The 17,041-nt window shown below is 36.5% G+C and overlaps 1 protein-coding gene across 1 annotated transcript in view; it reads right to left on the bottom strand.

The window, feature by feature from the left end:
- nab1b (NGFI-A binding protein 1b (EGR1 binding protein 1)) overlaps positions 1-14,915 on the bottom strand; it is a 28,812-nt gene extending 13,897 nt beyond the window's left edge. The window contains exons 1-4 of the mRNA XM_069196664.1: positions 14,587-14,915; positions 9,995-10,822; positions 9,040-9,173; positions 7,711-7,762 (exon numbers count right to left, since the gene is read on the bottom strand). Of these exons, the coding sequence (XP_069052765.1) occupies positions 7,711-7,762; positions 9,040-9,173; positions 9,995-10,798 (990 nt within the window). The 5' untranslated portion in view covers positions 10,799-10,822; positions 14,587-14,915. The remainder of the gene's footprint in view (positions 1-7,710; positions 7,763-9,039; positions 9,174-9,994; positions 10,823-14,586) is intronic.
- Between the last annotated feature and the right edge of the window lie 2,126 nt (positions 14,916-17,041).

Here is a 17,041-nt window from a genome sequence, read left to right as displayed (position 1 = left end):
GAAGCCATTCTTTATTAGATCTGTTAGTATGTCTTGCTGCAAGAGCAATTTTCAGTTCAGCTTAAGGTCACGGACAATGGTCAGACATTCTTCTCTAGAATTTTCTTATACAATGCATAATTCATGGTTGTGCCACTGATGACAAGCAGTCCAGGTCCTAAGATAGCAATGCAACCTAAAAACAATCGCACTGCTTGACAGTTGGGATGATATTATTCTGTTTAAAAGCAGTGTTTGGTTTTAATCAAACATAACTTTCTCATTGAAGCGAAAACGTTCTGCCTTTTATCTCATCTGTCCAAAGAACATTGTTTCCAGAAGCCTGATGGATCATCTATGTAATTTTTCCATGAAAACCATTCTTGTTCAGTCATTTTCCGATATCTTAGTCATTAACAGTTACATTAGGGAGAGTGACCTGCGGTTCCTTAGATGTTATTCTAGGGTTCTTTGTTACTTTCATGATGATTTTCTGGTTTGTTCTTTTTGGCAGGACGGGGGATCCTAGGTAGAATGACAGTGGTCTTCAACTTTCTACTTTTGCAGACTATCTGTCTAACAGTGGATTAGTGGAGTCCAAAATCCTTTGAAATAGTTTGTAGCTCTTTCCAGACTGATGACCATCAATAACATGACTTGTTTCCACAAATCTGTATGGCGAATACCAAACTCGGAATTATATATAGGGTGAGGCCTTCCAAACTCAGCCCCGAAAATCTGCCTAATTATTAATACACCGGGTTCTAATTATTTGCTTAATTGAGCTAATGAAATTTGGGGTTAACCTACTTTTTAAAATCCACTGTACCTTAATTGCTCATTGTTTAATTCATACATATTTTATTTCCAAGAGACATGGAATTGGTTGCTGTATAAAGTATTGGATATTTACATAAAGATATAGATTTTGGTTCACGACGGGTATCGTATTAAAACAATGAAATCTCCAGATTAATCTTTGGGTTCACAAACTTTTTCTCAGCACTGTACATCTACAGTACACTGGGCAAACGTTCGAGGTCAAATTCCTTCCACAAGGGGGGTACCTTTCAAGCGGAGATGACGGCACCGAAAATATTTGGCTCGTCCTCTCTTTAAAGCCCTGGCCAAATCCGAAGACAGTACGTACAGTTCTAATTCAAACTGAATTAAAAACGACACATCCCAGTTAACATAGCGGTGCTTGGGATCCTTGCGTTTACCCAACGAAACAGGATGGAAGATCAGTCACATGACTTTCGGGTTTTTGAGTTTTGAAACGTTAACCTATCGGCAACAAAGCGAAATTTACACGAAAGGCTACCTCAAACTGTCAGTAACACGACCGAGTAAATCGCTTCAGCCAGTTCTATTTGGCTTTTTAGTTATGGAGGTGGGAAGACGCCCCCGCCCTTCCCTCTGGGTGCCTGACTTGTCGCCATCTTTAACCGTTTTGTGTCCGAATTGCAGTAGGGAGAGACACGTACAAAAAAAAGTTAATCCCAGCTACAATACAAAAATATTTTTGTGGTAAGGGGTAAGGGAAAATATCAGTATTTACTGCTAGTAATCAGTGTAAGATTTATAAAGCCTAAATATAAAGTTAAAATCTCGACAAACAAAGCAATGTAGGAAATCTGCAACAGAAATAAACATTGAAAATAAAATAAATTATTTCTGACATTTCAAATCAGGTCTCCAAAACAAACAGGAAAAAGAGTATTTTCAGAGAGCAATAACATTGTGTTTATGTAGAATAAGTGATTAGATTTATGAGCAATCTAATTTCTTATTCGTTTAAAGTAATGAAATTTCAGCTTCAAAAGATCGCATCAGAGACAGCACTATCTCTGCTTGTCATAGACATTCAGGAAAGGGTAAGTGAAAGAAGTCATGTCAAGTACAATAATTCGGTGATCAATAATAACAGTTATAAGATAACAAACAAAAGATAGAGAAAACTTATGGAGCAGGTGTTACTTTGAAATAAGCAAACAAAAAAAAAGCCATGACTAGACATCTCAGATAATTGGGGATTCAGGTACATTTGCCAGGCTAAAGGATTTGTAAATATATTTTGTTAAAGCAAGTCAGTTTTTTTCCAACACATAAAATACATTTTTCCAAGAAATTGTAGCCTTTGTCACTAATGAAACTACTAAATAAAGGCATGAATATAGAAATCTTAAGGTTTTTTATTCATAGTTGGCAGCAGGATAAACTGTCAGGTTGAGCTAAGTGTATATTTTGTCACAGAGTTGCTGCAAGATGTTAACAGTTAAAACGGGTATTTAGAAATGACTCATTTCAAGAAGATTATTTTCAGAATAATTATGAATCTAGCATGATAGGAAAAGCACAGAAAATAGACAGATTGATCAGATTAGTATGGAAAGCCATTTAGCAAAGAGGGTGTGAGAAGAGTGACAAACTAGTATACTTTAGATCTTTTTTTCTGAACCAGGGACAATCTGATCATTTTTCTCTATAACAATAATAAAAAACTTTATTTTATATACCACCTTTAAAAGTAGCATCTCAAAGCAATAACATAGGTTTAAAAACAGTTATAAAGACCACAGATTACAAAGTAAATACATATAAGACAAGAAGTAAGAAGTGCTACTGAAATTAGAAAATTAAGCAGATACAGACACTAAATAAGTCTTCTGAAAAGACAAGAAAAGTTTTTGAAGTTAGATTTAAATGCACTCAGGGTAGGTGATTCTGATATCACTTGGGATACAAATCTAGAGCTCTGGGGTACAGCTAGAGACGGTCCTGTCACCCACAAAATGTAGATGTTCTTGAGGACAGCTAGTAGACCAGAGTCAGATGGACAAAGGTCGCAAGGTGGGGAGTGGACAGATAATAAGCCAGATAGGTAATGAATGAGGATGAAAATTTTGAAGTTGACTCGAAACCTGATAGGAAGCCAGTGCAAGTACTTGAAGACAGGCGTATTGGAAATTGCTCAGTGTGGATTTAATTACCCCAGTGAACAGGATGTGCATTTATTAATTCTAGAAAAAAAGCCTTTCTTGATTTCTCTAGTTCCTAGTTTCTCTAGTTCCCTTTAAAATAAACTATTATTCCACAATGCAGAGTACTACATGGTACTTACACATTATATTTTGTGATTTAAACACAAGCAGTTTTTGAAGTTATTGCAGGATGTAAGACTAGTGATGTAGGTAGGAAAAAGATAATTTGGGCAAAGTTGAGGAATACACTGATAACAAGAACACTTCCTAATAGGGCTAGGCATACTTTTGACAAAATGACAGCATATGTTATAGACTGCAGAGGAAGATGATGAAGTTAACTGACTGTATGTTTACATAGATACTGAAATGAGGATTGTATTTTAGATTTTGTGTAGTTGCTAGCATTGAACTGTGCGTTGGATGCACATGAATTGAAGGAATGGGCAAACATAGCTGATGCAAATCCACAGAGCCAGCATCTTAAGATGTTTATATTTAGAGGCAAGTTGTTTAAATAAACTAGGTATGGATACTGATGTGCAAGAGAGGTAGAAAGGCTGTCTCCTTAAGCCAGCACTATAAAATAATTTATCCTCAGTGAGATGCTGCCATTTCATATTGGGTTTCTAACACTGTGTATAGTTCCATCCACACAGTGCCTTTACTTCCATCCATTTTCTCATCTCTTTATCCAGGACAGAGGATGTGGATCCTATCCCAGTAAGCAACGGATGCAAGGCAGAATACACCCTGGACATTGTGCAAGTCCATCACAGGACAGACAAACTGACACACACACACACACACACACACACACACACACACACACACACACACACACACACACACACACACACCAGGGTCATTTTTCCCATAAGCCAATTAACCTACCAGTATGTTTTGGACTGCGAGAGGAAATCATATCACACATATGGAACCCAGGGAGAACATGCAAACTCCACACAAACAGGACGGCAGGAATTGAACCAAGGGCCTCAGTGCTGCAAGATAGCAACGCTAACGAAATTGATGGATAGCTTAGTTATCTTTCTAGTTCACAGGTTTGCAGGCATAATTTAATTTTGAAAGCCACTGAGAAATCTGGTACTATCGTTGTATTTATGAAAAAAACATCCAAAAAGCATGGTAACAACTGTGCCATCCTATTCTTTAGTTAATACATTTTATTTTTATAAACAGTATACATTGTTACCAAAAGATTTTGAATTATATTTTACCTTAGTTTTTCTTTAATTTTGTATTTAACTTTTTAATTTTCTGATAGTCAGATTTAATGCATATTTGAACAATGAAAATATATTTTTACAAGATGCAGGGAAAACAGTGCTAAATTTAATATTATTGATTACTAATAGTTTATGCTAAAACCTAACTTTCTTAAATAGATGTATTTAAAACAATGAGCTAAGTGTGACATAACATTCAGAAAAACAATCGAGAATAGTTTTGTGGTGTTTGTATAGATTAAAGTTTTCTAAAATGTATCACAAAATTAAAGACGATTAAAGTCTGTAATCTTTCCAAGTGTAATGTCATTAAAAAGTTCAATAAGTTCCTGCTTTGTCTAACGATGGGATCAAAAAATAATCTAAGTGATAAGAAACCTGTGTTTAATGATAATTAAGGGAATTCAAAGAAAATGATTTATGTTGTTTAATTTTAAACACTAAGTTATAAATGCAGATGCAATTGGTGCTATTTGCACCCCGCTCTGTAGAACGGCCATTGTGCAAGACTGAGCTTGCGCCCCCTCCCTCTCTCCGTGCCGCCTCCCCCTCTGACGGAATGGAGTGGGCAGTACACTATATTCAGAGCCTCTGATTGGGGAAAAAGACCTACTGATCTGTCTTACATCACAGGAAGAGAAAATGTGATTTTTTCTGTACGAAATGCATGTTGTGTTTATAAAATTCAAGTATTTTAATCGTTTAATTAAGAAGTAAAAACTTATAGCGTACACAAAGATTCTAAGCTGATCACGAGGAAGAAAAATCACGTTTTTCTTGCTTAAAAAGTGGTCATTAAGTATTTAAGGAACAAGTAATAGGTTTATTCCATGCTGAAAAAAAGAAGAAAGAGAATACAACGGTTCAGCCGTGGAGCCTTCTTCAGGTGTCAACACCTGAAGAAGGCTCCACGGCCGAAACGTTGTGTTCTCTTTCTTCTTTTTTTCAGCATGGAATAAACCTATTACTTGTTCCTTTGCAGCCTACGCATGCTGACGCAGCTACCCACCTGAACTATTAAGTATTTAAACCTGTTTTTATAGCTTTTAAAGTCATGCTATGTCTTAGTTAAGCAGGAACACATCATTGTATCTTTTTAATTTATTTTTTAAAAATTAAAAAAATAATTTCCCCAGCCTATCCTACAGACTCCTACATTAGACAATACCATATTCTGGTATTTTGAAAAAAAAGCATGTTTCAAACATTCTTTAATTTGTATGAACAGAGAGAGCTAACAATTATAAAATATATGCCAATATATTTGTTGTTTGTTTATTCCTAGCTTTTTTAATAACTCACCTTCTGAAGCACTTTCTGATCAAATCTGTAACCAACTGGTAATACTGCAAGGCTGTCAAAAATTTGTTATAACATCTGTAAGTGTACAGATTTGCATTTCATCTTTTCATTATAGTGGAAACCACTAAGTTTCTATCTTCGTCATATACTTACATATATACGTCACTTTCAACTGAAAGTCAAACAAGTGAAGAACCTTTGCACTTGTATACAGAGACTGGGCTAAAACGGTAAATTGTGGGATGATGGAAATTTCCAAAACTGAGATTACACTTTGCAAAATGGATTAAATAGGTCCTTAAAGAAATATAGAAAATTACAAAAAATGAGTGGAGTTTTTAGACAAATTGTGTGCATTGTATAAAATTAATAGTATGAAAACTGATTATTTTTTGTGAAAGAACAACAAATAGTAAAGATTGATAGATCAGCTTAAATCAAATCCTTATTTGCTTAACTTAGCTTGCATTAGAGACTGACTGATAAGACCAACATCAAGACAAATGAAAGATAAACAAGCTCTGTTGCAGTTCATAAAGTGTGGTAAGCAATTCACCTATAAATTACAATATACAATATTACAAGTTTATAAATTACAATATTGTGGTTAAGACAATATGTTTAGTGCTTCTTAAAACAACTAAATGGATACAGCCATAGACTTGTGACAATCACACACCTGCCCCATATGGTTGCCATCTCATCTCAACTAGAAAACTAGTTATTTAAGCATTGTGCGACAGTCCTTTTAAATATTAAGTGAATAGTATCAGTTTTAAGTTATTTTTGCCTGGTATCAGGCATGCATAAAATTTTAACAATTGCACCAAATGGACATTTCACCAAAGTAATGTTTAAAATTATTTTTTACACAACATAAAGGCTGCATACTACCTCTTTACGATTATACATACATATAACATATTATCTCCAGACTTCAATACTCATGTAGAAGATGTTCGACAAATTCCAAAAAATAGGTTCAGCAATTACAGTTATAACTCAAAAGAATGCACTAAACCAAATTTTGATTTAGTTTTTCACCTTCAGGTCAAACCAATTAACAAAAATTATCAAAATATTTTTTTTCTGCAGAAGCCAGATTTATTTCTGAGAGGTTTTCTGAGAGGTTTTAGTTTATGAAATATTGCATTGTTACCAAAGAATTTGTCATTTTTATGTTCGTAGAAGTTAATTAAGCAGGGTTGTGTAAATAATCTTTTACTTTTAAAAGAAGACCTCCATTAAACTTAGTCTGCACCATTTACTTGACTTTAAATCGGCCAGCAGCCATATCACCCTGCAACTCACACCTGGCAACCCACTGAACCTCAGCAGGTGTGAGCCTGGTCAGTACCTGGATGGGAGACCTCCTGGGAAAAACTAAGGTTGCTGCTGGAAGAGGTGTTAGTGGGGCCAGCAGGGGCGATCACCCTGCGGCTCATGTGGGTCCTAATGCCCCAGTATAGTGACTGGGACACTATACTGTAAACAGGCGCCGTCCTTCAGACGACTCTCTGTGGTCATTAAAAATCCCAGGGCGTTTCTCGAAAAGAGTAGGGGTGTAACCCCGGCGTCCTGGCCAAATTTCCCATTGGCCTTTATCAATCATGGCCTCCTAACAATCCCCCTCTATGAATTGGCTTCATTACTCTGCTCTCCTCCCCACTAATAGCTGATGTGTGGTGAGCGTTCTGGCGCACTATGGCTGCCGTCGCATCATCCAGGTGGATGCTGCACATTGGTGGTGGTGGAGGGGAGTCCCCATTACCTGTAAAGCGCTTTGAGTGGAGTGTCCAGAAAAGCGCTATATAAGTGTAAGCAATTATTAATTATTATTATTAAATGACTCCTAAAAAACTATTAATGTGTTATTCATGATTATAAAATACCTTCAACAGCGTTTTGGACTTGTTTCACTCACTATTTGAGCTATTTGAAACCCATACCTGTCTTGAGATAAATGGTTTAAAGCAAAGAAGATCACATTTCACTATCATTCTTAACTGGAGAATTGTACAAAGAAAGCATTAAATCCAAATTAAAACACAAAATCCAAATTAAAACAGCTTGCAGATAATAAGGTGTCTCATAAGTGCTCTGATAGACACACATTTTAACAGAAATCTCATTAAATACAGGCAAACAAACTCAATATTAAATATGAAGTACAAAATTTAAAGGGAAAAACATACCTCTGTCTTTATCCTTTTAGGAGAGGGCTCATCTCGGTCTCCGCATCGAGATCTGGCAGAGAAAAAATTAAACTGATTATTTTGAACACATCTCACTACATTATTTATTTTATTACTACACAGAGCAACTGCAAAGCAGTTTTGCTATATCACAGTCTAGGCTGCATTACAGGTTAATTTATTCATGATCAACAAACCTCACAGGGGTAAAATTGAAGATGTGTCTTTCCGTAATTGTGAGTTGTCTGCCACAACTACGCACAACCATTTTAAAAACACTATTTGCTCATTTTCTAACATAAAAATGTTATATACCTTACATTAGATAGAAATAATTTGAAAAGCAAGCTCAAAGTGTTCCTGCGTCAAACAGATATGCAATAACACCACATCTTCTTCTGCTTTACATAATCATTTTTTATGTCTTATTTATCTAATGTTTTAATTCAGAATTCAAAACTAATTTTCTCATTTGTTATTTCTGTAGAAGGTGATAATATGAAATTATGTATGCTATATGCTAAATATATCATATCTGGCCATATTTTCTGTTCGTACTGTTTGTATATCATTTTATTTGTTGCTCTGTTGAAAATGTTTCATAAATATGCACAAATTATTCTTTATAATTTTTAAAGTTCCAAAGTCCAAGCTTAACAACTTTCGCCTTCTAATAAATACATTTTTAACAAACTGTTTTCTAAGTAAGAAAAACTTTAATTTGAGCAGTTCATGATTACTAAAAACTAATTGTTGCACAATATTGAAAAACCCTCGATTTGTTAAGGCCTTAGATGACCACCTATACTTTTTTACTTGATATTTCTCCAATAACTTGCAATTTCATAGGCCTATTCATAATATCTTTAAAAGCATGAAATGGTTCCATTACACAATTTTTTTAATGCCTCTCCATATCTTTTGCAGTTTAGTAAAGTGTAGAAAATAAACATAGAAACATATGCATTTCTCTTATATTGCAATGTTATATATTGAAGTGTCTCATATTGCAAATCAAGTAAAATACACAGCAAATCTGTAAATACCATTAGCAAGAATTATTGTTAGCAGAGAACACTGGGCTCACAAAGCTGCAAATTCATGACACTAACATTGCAAAATACAAATGCATAGAGACAACAGTGTATATATTATTCAAATCAATAATAGTATCTAAAAATATAGTGAATACAAATACATTAATACAAAACTATAATGAATCTTAATTACATGTGATACACATCAGCATGAGATAGATGCTTACACCAATAAGGTAGTGAAATTACCTCCTCCAGCTTATAACACCTATAACACTGGAATTGCTCTTACTTGCTGGTCCTGTATGTGTACTTGTAAGTGACCTCTCGAGATATCTGGCGTGCCAATCCAAAGAGTTCATCTCTCCGTGTCAGAAGAGCATTGTCCTTCATGCACAGCTGAGCTGCAGCTTCATTCACTGTGAGCTGAAAAAAAAAATCTAAAAAGTTCAATTATTTCTGAATAATTTACACAATCACACCACAGTTCTTTAGTTAAAATGAAGCATAAACAAAACTTAACAGTGTTGTGGATATATATCATCAGAATAACACAATTATGGTTAACTGATATGGAAAAGCTCTCATACAGGAACAATTCAAATCAAGATTTTACACATTTTTATTTAGTACTACTTAAAGCTTCCATCTATTATCTAAAAGCTGTTCACTTCTAGTAAAGGTCACAGTGACCTTTTTTATTCTAAATCACCAGATTTCTAAAAAGTGACTTTTTAAAGTTGTCAAGAACTTATAGTATATCACCTATGAATATACAAGAAGGTAAAAAACACTGAAATAGAATAATAATCTTAGATATGCATATGACTCCATTCAATTTCTGTTTAAGAATTTATCTTGTAACATATACGTTAATTAACTTATTATATGCAGAGAGATATGTTTCTAAGTCTAATCCAACAAGACCTTTTTTCATCTTACATATTTTCACTACAGTGAAGTTTCAGTCTGATGCACTTATGAACATATTTTAGATTTACTTTTGTGTTCTTACCAAGTATTTTACTTGTACAGTAAAATATCCAATTTTTAGGCACACACTGCCATTGCCTGAAATGCCTTTGTGTTGCGCAAAATTGATCACATTGAGCTTATACTGATGAAACAAAAGAATTGTCTCACATCTGGAGTTCATCTGTTACACTTTAGCAGTAGCCTGATGCTATTCCACTTTGCTATACTAATCTATATGTATATGACACTCATCAAGAGCCCTGTCTTTGTACCTCATGCAGCGTCAAGTGCTTGCCATCTTTCCGCTTTGAGTCAAAGCGTCCATATATGGCACTATATTTGCGGATCTCTTCTTCCTTGTGTGGATCCTCATCACTCATGTCGAAGATGTGCCCGATCATCTTGGCCAATTTTTTGTTGCTCTTCAGCTGCTCCTTGACCTCAGCTGGGTCACTCTTGGTGAGCCCCTGGGCCATCCTTTCCACACACTCCAGTACTGACTGCACTGCGGCAGTATCCAGAGCCTCCAACCCTTCCCTAGGAGAAGAAGGTGAGCCCAGGTCAGCTGGTGAGAGGCTCTGTTCACTTTCAGTGGCATGACTACCAGCCCAGAAACGAGGCTCACTGCCACTCTGCATAGGTGACCCAGCTGAGGCATCAGATTTGCTGGGGTCCACACATGTGGCCGCAATACATTTGGGGATTTTGACATGTGGCTCACGTGTGTTGTTGCTGTTCCTCTCATAGCTGTTGCAGAGCAAAGTAGGAGAACCTTCCGGAAGCTTGTAGATGGGGATGCTACAGACAGGCAAAGTGGTAAGAGGCTGGTTAAAGAGAGCTGGATTGGTCACCCAGTCTCTCAGTGCCTTTTGCAATCTCCGTACATGCAGGGGCTTGCTTGCCATCCCCACCAGAGCCATAATCTCCAGAAACTCCTCCTCTCCGGCCTCACACAGCTGCTGAACATCATCACCACCCTGCTGGATGAAGGCATCGTAGTAGCACAGCAGATTTGCCCTCTGCAAGATTCGGTAGAGCTGCAACTCCCCAAGGGTTCTGGGTAAAGTCGCCGCCATACCTGATTGAGATGGATTTTATGCCTAGAAAACAACACAGGGGTGATAGTGAGGAACTTGCTAGAGTACACCCTGCCCCAACCCAAGAATAAGGCTGACTGCTTAATTATCCTCAGTTCCACATACCACACTCTGCCTCTGCTATGTGTAGGACTTCACACATTACAGACTCTATTTGCTAAGCAATTTTTCCTTACATTTGCAGTTAGGAGTTCAACAGCAAATGTACAGTCAAATAATTATGGCAAAAATGGGTTTTCATGTTGTAGAGGTAAGGGATTTTTATTTTGCATAAATGTCAGATAACAAGAGTCCTAATGTCACTCCTAACCTACTAATATATCCTAACCTACTATCTATCCGTCACTAAACAACCCAAATGACCAGTCTCTCTAAATCATCTCTTGTTGCTTTTCACTCATTCAATCTTCATTTGAAATTCACAAGCCTTAACTCTTTCATGCATCTTGCACATCACCTTAATTTGCTGCTATATTAAGACTCCAAATCACACAACTTTGGCGATACAAAGAAGACTACATATTACAATGCCTTAAAATCATTGTACAGAAAAGTTTGTTCTTCTTATTTCAATAAATAATTCCATTAACAAATTTTCTGTGTCTATACAATCAACGTCTCAGGATAATGAGTTTTAATTGATAAGTAGCAAAGAAATCCGTTTTTAAGCACGATATGTACGGTGAGTACATGACATTTATTTCAACTGGTGTACAAGATTCTGACACATTTCTAGCAACATTTTCTTAAGTAAAATACTCTTCACATAAAACAGTAAACTTCACATGCAAACAGTAAACTTCATCTTAAATTCAAGAAATTCACATAGTAGACAAAATAAATGGAAATACCCAAACAATCCTGAGAAAATGCACCATACTATTAAGGAGCCAATAAAACCTTTGACCTTTAGATCCAAGTACTCAGGGATGCAGCTGTTCTTGATAAGCATTCATTCATTTGTTGAAAACATGGTGAAGGATGATTCATCTGACCGTATTACATTTCTCCACTGCTTGATAGCCCATTGCCTGTGCTCTTTGCACCACTGAATCTTGAAGTTTGTGCACTGCAACCTGACTATGGCATTACACTCTGTAGACTTCTAAGTGGACCATTTTTTCTAAAACTGGCTGCTTGCACCCGATGTTGAGATTTATAGCACATTCATCTGCAGTTGCTCACCTGTTTTGCCTTTTTCTCTGAAATAATACATAAATATCACAATTCTGGTGTATGTGCTTCTGCCCACTATTACCCCTTGCTGATGATGTCTTTCCCTCAGAGTTCCATTTTGACATCACCTTAGACATCTCTGCTTGTGAAAAATGAGCTTTAATCTTGAGCTGTCTTTGCTCATTGATGTTCCAGTCAAATTCATCTCAACAATCATCCATATTTCAAAGTCAAAAAGGTCTGCTCTTGCAGGCATACTAGCATAAGTAGCCAGACCTGTATTAACTGTCCCTCACTTACCAAGGTGTTTCCATTTTTTTGTTAGCCACCTGTAGATTCAGTAATACATTAACTGTTATTATATTAACTTAATGTAAGATTAAATTAATTGGGATTGTTTCTACCAATTAATTACTGATCAATGGAACACAAGTTGCAGGTAATGTTCACTATAGCTGACTGCAACTTTAAACTAAAACTGAAATACCTGCACAAAAATGTGCATGGATGCTTCAGCTTTAATTTGCCAATAATGACTAAGTTACATCAACTTGCTTTGTTCTTATGGAAGGAAAAGAAAAGCAATGCTAAACAGAGCATTTCTTCCTAAAGCCTGTGAAACAACCGTTGAGTTGTTTTACATGTTGCCATAATGTTTTAATAGTTTTCCAAGTTAGCAACTAGCCAAAAGCCCCTTGCTGTTAGAGGAGAAAAAAAGACATCATCCTTCTCGACATAAGCAAAAGCCTTTTTGGTTTATTTTTACATAAAACATGAAGAATCCACTCCCAGAGATAGCTTTTTTGAGAAAGGTCATTCACATCTGAAACTTTGGTGTTTAAAGAATTCTGAAAAGACTCTGTAATTTATGACATCATTCATTGCTCAGTCCAGTATGTTTAAAACAAAGCATCCAGGCAAAAGAGTTAGGAACACTGAACTTACTATACAAAGGCCTGGCATTAACTAAACCCCAGTGTGTGGTTTAAGGCCTGTAAGCTTAACTTTCACAAAACGTACAATTGTAATTGCATAACAGCTAAGCTTTCCCAATTCAATGCTAACTTCCAGAAACTAAAGATATCCTGTTGTTCATATACAGATGAAGTGTATCCACAACATATCCAGAATACAAAACTAAACATTTAGTCCCTAATTTGACTAAAGGCTATTCACAAAACAAATGTTAATTTGTTTAGAGGTGGTTTGTTATAAAACAAAAACAGTTGCAATTTAAAGAAATTAAGAGTGTTAAAAAATGTTAAAACATCTCTCTCTGTAAAAAGGCACTGGTGTACTCAGCACATCAGTAAATAAACATCCCTTGGCTTTCCAAGACACATGTCCTTATATGGCTCAAATTTTTCTCTCTTTTCCATACTTTAACACATGCTTAAGAATAAACTCTTTGCCCCTTTCAACTTCCTACTTTGAGTACAAGGATCCTACAACAGCCTAATTTTGTATTGTTAAGAGAATGTATTTTAGCACTGTTCTGGTTAAGTGTTACCACTAACAAAATTCTATATAATTATGGATTATTTAATGCCAGACAGATTCTAGAAATAGATTTGAGCCTAAGTTAAATCCCCTTTAAACAGTAATATAAAGTTAAGAATCTTTACCATATAAAGACAAACTGCATAAAACTAAAAGCTCAATGATTACAATAAAAATGATAGCTAGGAGAGAAATTACAAACATTACAGTATGTTAATTCAGATTTCTATTTAACCACCACTAAGTTACAAAAAAAGCAGTATACAGAGAGATGCATATTAAATTTTAAAACAAAGGTTAACTTTGAAATACACATTCTGAAAGTAAGCAAAGCATACCATAACACCTCTGGCAACTACATGTATAAGGGATAAAACAACGTTTTTCATTTGTGAACAATCACAAAGTATTACATAGTACTCATACTCAGTGGCACGTTATATGTACTGTTTTAAACTTTTTACAGAATAACGACTGTAAATTATGGATAATAGCTCCGTTAATAATTTGTAACCCTCTTCAATGTGTATGTCAAATGATTTGCATAGTTTGCAATATCCAGCTATATTTGGATATATATTCACATAAGTACTCATATTTATATTTTTCCAACATTTCTGTATTTGACTATTTCTAAAAATTAACAGAGCATAACACATAAGGAAAGATAAGTTGAAGGTCAATGTAAGACTAAAACAGTGCATTGCTCTGCTCAGTTACATTCCCGATGATACATTGTATTTCTATAAAATAAAAGCAGCTTTTGATAAGCTATTCGGGAAAAAAATGAAATAAAGTAAAGGCAAAACCTGCATTATTTAATGCCTTCTTTACACAGCTGCTGCTAAACGCCCACTGGAGCTTTTCCTGCGTTTTGGATTTCACTGGGATTCACCCACACAGCAACGAAATCCACCCCGTCCTTCCTGCCAATATGGGCAAGACTTTACTCTTTATTATAAGTCACAAGCACATGGACTATGCTAATGAAAAGCGCAGCCCAGGGAGTAAATAAATACGCAAGCATGATCAAAATCCGTGACAAAGCAAGCATTTTTCATTTTCGTTCTTTTGATTGCATAAACACATACCTTTTTTCCTTATATGCTGTGTTCTTACAAATCTCTTTCTTCACTATATTGCGTTTTATGGTCCAACCAGAAGTTATTACATATAGCACTATTGAGGACTGGGACGTTTCTTCCAGACGTCCTGCTGGAAGGGGAGGGTGCGTTCACCGAGCTGGAAGGTTCTGTCACAGCCAAAGCTCTGCACTCACACTTTCTCAAAACAATAGACTGTTCGCTGTCTTTGGGTTGCCCTTAACACTGAGTACGTAAATATGACTGTTTAGAGTTTTAGTACTTAGGGCCTGGGAGCTGTTGGTTTCCCCCTCCTCCCCTACTGCTAGAATTGGGATATTCCGCTCTTGCTACATTGCTCTCTCACTCCCACGCGGCTGCGTGACGCAGATCCTGGTGTGGGTGGTAGCAGAGCGTGGGTGGCTGCTGCATGGAATACCAAGCATCACATCACACCAACAGCGGCGGCAGACAGGGAGTCGAGCTCAAGCGTGCCCTCACTGACTCTCACTTACACACGTAAATGAAAATGAAAAAATATTTACCTGGCTTAAAATACATTCATGTACCCCTAAAAAACCGCAAGAACCCCAGGACCCCTGTGTAACTTGAAAGCAGGCAGACTAATGTGACTAGGCTATAATGTAACTAATCGCCGCCTGCACCTGTAGTGTAATTTTGACAGCAAGCCCACAACTGGTTTAGTATGCACTTAGTATACCTAATATGCACTTCTGTTTTGTAACAATTGTGTTTTGCAGTGTCGTTAAGAAATATCTCGTACCGCTCTAAAGGATTTGGACTTTTGTTTTGTGATACGTATCATGTTACAAAAGACGACAAAAAGTTACGTGTAGTTAATTCCCCACGCATGCACCACCCACGAAGTTTAAACTACTCAAATTATAGGCACATTTAATTCTTGTTATTGTCGATTGTTCTCCAAACTATAAGAAGTATCTCAATATTTAAAACTATTGTTACAATAATTTTTAATAGCCCTTTTAAACGAATCGATTTATATGCTCGAGTTATAAAGACCTAAACAAGTGATGAATAGTTAATTTTGAATAAAGTGAAGCAGGGGGTAATATTAAAAAAAAGCGTTTGAAGTAAAACATTAAAAAAGAATGTACATCTATAGTAAATGAAATTGTGGAAGGTGCTTAAAATACAGTACATGAAAATATGAGTAACACGTTAATGGTCTACTGTTTACTAACAGTCACCAGCATTGTCGTGTTTTTTTTTTCCCTGAAAAAGGAATGTTGTGGTTAAGCTGTTATTTTGCTTAAAGAAAAACAGAAAATCTATACTCTCTAGTTTCCTTTTAAGCTATCTTGTTATTGTTAAGTTTCTTTATTACACATGTAGCTTCCCAATACATGTAGACCATGAATAAGACATTGATTCACATACAGTTAGATCAATTCTGCAAATTTGTAAACAGCTGGACTGTATCTACAATATGTAGCAAATACAACTACTATTAGGCAAATACAGTAGAAACTGTAGATTTAAGGTATTCATGTTTATGTTTAGTGGAAACCTTAACACTACAAAAAAAATGAAAAATACAAGATACCTTCTTTTAGTAAACAAGAATCATCGAGGGGGGTATTGCACACTGGTAGTGGTGGAGGGAGTCCCTATTACCCACAAAGTACTTTGTGTTGAGTGTCCAGAAATCGCTACATAAATGTACGGAATTATTATTACTAAAAACTAGACAATTATGACAATGAATTGTGAAATACAAATTGTTACACTTTTTTTAGTTTTTTGTTACATTTTAAATGAGAAGCCACTGATGAAACAAAAGGAACTGAAAAGAAGTGAATCAGACATTTTGGACAAATCAGCTTTGCTTTCTTAAGTCATCATATTGTAACGCTTACGGCCGACAAGCACTGTGTGTAAGAGTTGGCGTACCAGAGCGGGTGACGTCACCGCCCTTCCCTGTGATAGCAGGACCACAGCTACTGGGCTATAGAGAGATCTCTCTTTAGCTCACGGGGCTAGGTCGCTGCAGAGAGACGCAGAAGTCCCGGGTTCGAGCCACCTATACTTTGGGCCGACCAGATGCGGCAAGGGCGCCCGCCTGAGCCCCCGTTGCGTTACATTGGTGTCAGAAGCGTGGCGGGATAGCCCTTCGCCGGGGACGGCGATTTAAGCGGGGGAGAGTGTAACGCTTACGGCCGACAAGCACTGTGTGTAAGAGCCGGCGTACCAGAGCGGGTGACGTCACCGCCCTTCCCTGTGATAGCAGGACCACAGCTACTGGGCTGTAGAGAGATCTCTCTTTAGCTCACGGGGCTAGGTCGCTGCAGAGAGACGCGGAAGTCCCGGGTTCGAGCCACCTATAATTTGGGCCGACCAGATGCGGCAAGGGCGCCCGCCTGAGCCCCCGTTGCGTTACAATATTTTGCATGTCAGTATTTTTTGCAGTTGCAGAATTTGCAAA

The sequence above is a fragment of the Lepisosteus oculatus genome, chromosome 12 (assembly GCF_040954835.1).
Source record: "Lepisosteus oculatus isolate fLepOcu1 chromosome 12, fLepOcu1.hap2, whole genome shotgun sequence".
NCBI classification, from domain to species: domain Eukaryota; kingdom Metazoa; phylum Chordata; class Actinopteri; order Semionotiformes; family Lepisosteidae; genus Lepisosteus; species Lepisosteus oculatus.
Note: the sequence above shows the minus strand (reverse complement) of the source record. Positions and strands in the feature narration are given on the sequence as shown.